The sequence below is a fragment of the Pocillopora verrucosa genome, chromosome 11, assembly GCF_036669915.1.
Source record: "Pocillopora verrucosa isolate sample1 chromosome 11, ASM3666991v2, whole genome shotgun sequence".
Classification (NCBI taxonomy): Eukaryota; Metazoa; Cnidaria; class Anthozoa; order Scleractinia; family Pocilloporidae; genus Pocillopora; species Pocillopora verrucosa.
In genome coordinates, this window is record NC_089322.1 from 14,175,848 (window position 1) to 14,179,403 (window position 3,556).

At 38.1% G+C, this 3,556-nt stretch overlaps 1 protein-coding gene across 1 annotated transcript; it reads right to left on the reverse strand.

The window, feature by feature from the left end:
* Positions 1 to 2,615: 2,615 nt before the first annotated feature.
* LOC131793120 (uncharacterized) lies at positions 2,616 to 3,556 on the reverse strand. The gene has a single exon (XM_059110520.2). The coding sequence runs from the start codon at positions 3,430 to 3,432 to the stop codon at positions 2,638 to 2,640; it is 795 nt and encodes a 264-aa protein (XP_058966503.1). The 5' UTR covers positions 3,433 to 3,556; the 3' UTR covers positions 2,616 to 2,637.

Sequence of the window (3,556 nt, forward strand, 5' to 3'; positions counted from 1 at the left end):
AAGTTGGACGACAGCGCAAAGCGAGAGTCTGATTTGTCCATAACGGGTTTGAGAAAGCAGCTAGACATCGGTTATACGTTTTCATCAAAATAACAACCGCTAACTCGCCGAAATGCACAACAACAGCGAGTGCTCAAGACACGTACTGTCCACTTACCAGACATGACGTGTCAACTGTTCTATTCAATTGTGCAATTAAAAGCATGATGCATACACTGTCCTATTGGTGCTCAAATCAATCACGTTTAATAATTTTGTTATAGTTTTGATTAACCACAAAATCGATTTCAGACGAGATTAAGCTTTTTAACCGTGTAAAGACCTAGGAGTGTTGTGAGGGCAAAAAAATACATTTCTGAAAAATAATGTACATTGGCACTGATTAGTGTAAATTGTTATGCGTGGATGATTTTTAGTTATCAGCTTTACATTTTTTCAGCATGCATAAATAGACTTTCCCTGAGGATATTTTTATAGACGTTTAGTTAAGTTTGATAATGGTAATTCGCTCGTCAGATGGAGCATGCTTTTATATAAAATTTTTATATTAACACTTATGGACAGTAGCTTGCATGATTATGCTGTAAACAATTTGAAAATTTTACTAAGGCAATATCAGAGCTCTAAGTAAAGTACTAAACTATTTACACCGACCTTTGCTGTATGTTTGGAATGAGAGCTTGTTTTAAATTTACTCGGACGTTGAATTAGCTTTTCTGTGAGGCGATTGTATGTGCTGGTGTTCTCTGCATACGATGTTCTTATGTGTTTAAAAATTGTTTTAGGTTTAAATACGTATTCAGTAACTATAGATCTAGACTAAACAGAACATTATTTGTCCGCTGGTGGATGCGAGTTTCTCTTATCTCTCAAGAGTGAGAGACATTGTCGAAACTCAAGGGTAAATTCGTATTAACTCGCGGCCAAGTAATGCCTTCTCAGGGTTGTCAAAAAGATAACCAACCGGACTAGTCTAAGAATGATTCCTTGCATTACACCTTTTTTTTTTTCGGTTTTAGTGAGTCGAATACAGCCAGCAATTTGGACGAATCTCAGGAGTACTAGTCCTTACCAACGGTGTTGTCCTTCACGAAACTATCGATCTTTTCGGTGGAGTAGATATCTTGGGCATTGAAATCGACGTCAAGGAAAGTAGTCGCAGAATTTCGAGAGAGTTTGGGACAGGATTGATCGTCATGGCTTCCTTAAGTTTTCTGTTGACCCTGTTACAAATGGTGGAGAACGACTTCGGAAACATTGATAGAAGCGTCTCACCTAGGTAATTGCGCCTAACACACAACTGAAACAGGAATATTGTGTAAAATAGAGCTGACGAGGCAACAGGGTTTCATTCATCAGTTTGGGGATTGTTTGTGTTACTGCAAAATTTGTGTTTGTGAGAAGATTTCTCTTTGCGAAGTATTATTTATTTTGCTGCTCTAAACAGTGTACGTTCAGCCTTATTCTAACAGTTGATTAAAAAAAAAAAAACTATGCAGAAAAGCTTTGGTGTTGTTTTTAGACCCCTATGGTCTGTTGACCTAGACAGTTCACAATCTAACTGTCAGACCAAATTGATCTCATTATACGAGCTAAACGTTATTCACTAAGCAAAGAAACTCCCCAAACTTTCCAAGATTTGAGAAAAGTCTCCGGAAATTATTTTTATAATGTCGCAGGCTTTGTTATCTTTCGCCTAGATCCATGGCTTTTTGGGGAATCCCCTGAAACTGACTATCAGCAAACAAATTTCTCAAAAAAATAGGTCGGGTTCAGCTTTGACAAATTTATCGGGAATGTTGCAGTCAAAAAAAATATTAGAAAATGAAGTTAAAGAGAACAAAAGAGGAAACTGCAAATGATATGTATATATATACTCTAAAAAGAACGAATTTGAAGTAATCAAATATGGTTTCATCGTCATGACACAATCCGTGAAAATGAATGGTGTTCGGGGAATCCCCTAATCATTGTTATGCGACATTTTTCCTAGAAACTCCACATGTCACCTGGCAAGGTTTCTCGGAAATGGCTTATTTGACAGGTACTGATTTTCAGCGAATTAACTTTTATCGCAAAAAACCTGGTTAGTTCAGAGTCTGTAAAAAAAGCAGAACAGCTGATCAAAGAAGCTACATAGGAATATCAAGTCCTCAGCGGTGACTAAATTAGGTATGTAATCAGTCTGTGCATGTGAGCTTCTGGAATATTCGGGAATTTCCTTTTGCATCATTTGATCAGGATCGATGTGGCGTTACCTCATTCGCTGCTAATTTTTTCTTTTTCTGATTTTTTGCGACTTTACAGACACCACCATCTGAAGAAAATCATAACCTATTGCAGCATCGGTTGATTGGGAATTTTCATGGGGAAAGTTTTAGCGGTGAAGACGTAGTTGACTAAATGTTTACAACCGCTCTTAAATGTTCCTCTCATTACTCTCATTAGCATATAGTGATAAACTCATTAGCTTATAGCGAACGGGTTACACGAATTCACTTTAATGGATGAATTCATATGTAGAAAACTACTGTTGAATAACACTTCCTGTACCATTAAGAAAACGAACCTATTAAATTCGTTACAACAACATTATCAAGATCATAGGTACTCTACTTTCATTACTCAAAATCTAGCTTAGTAATCGTCACAACCACAACACTCGCAGATTGAACATATCTCAAAGAGACCAAGGCAAATGACAATAGCATTTTTAGCAATAAAAATGGATGCATCTTTACCGTAGCCCCGCCATAGATACATGCGGAGCCCCAAAAATACGCAATTAACACAGACAATTTGTAAGGTTGTGCGCAAACCTGTTGCCCATCTGCGGATTTTCCACCGTCCGGAACTTCTTATCTTTATCTCGACCAGTTGTAATGGAGATAGCAGAAAGCTGATACAGACGAATGCAAGCATTGCTTTTTCAAAGCCTTTAGGAACGCCATGGCTGAATTCATTCTCTTCAATAATGACATCCAGCATTTCTACTCCATCGAAGAGATCCAACGCCATTCGGAGAGACAACTGCCAGATCAGGTCTCGATAAACGGTGGAATCCGTTCCCGTACTTAAGAGCAACAACAGAATCAATGGGGCAAGGCAAAGTGTCGTCTTTAGAATGTTTGGACCGAAGAATTTAGCTTTGTCAAGGATATCTTCAATCGGTTCGTCGCCTCCAAATATGATCCCGACGAAGACTACAAACCCAACGATATAGCACACCCAGACAGCAAATAACCACTGTAATTTCTTGTCGTCGCACATGATGTAAAGCCATAAACCAATTGCAGGACTGTAAAGGGCGACCAATCCATAGAAACTAACTTTGTGTTTGTATTCTGCAGGATACGAAGCCAGCGAGTAGGCCTGAAGACCTACCAAGACGAAAAAAAGGATTCTGCCAATGTAGACTAAGCACGAGGCCATCTTTACGATAAGTGTTTCTTCAAGAAGGTCCAATAACAAAGTTGATGCTATAATACTTGCATCGAAATAAACTTTACGTCGAATTCAAGAATGTTTCTTAGAAAGAGCAATACAATGAAGTAAT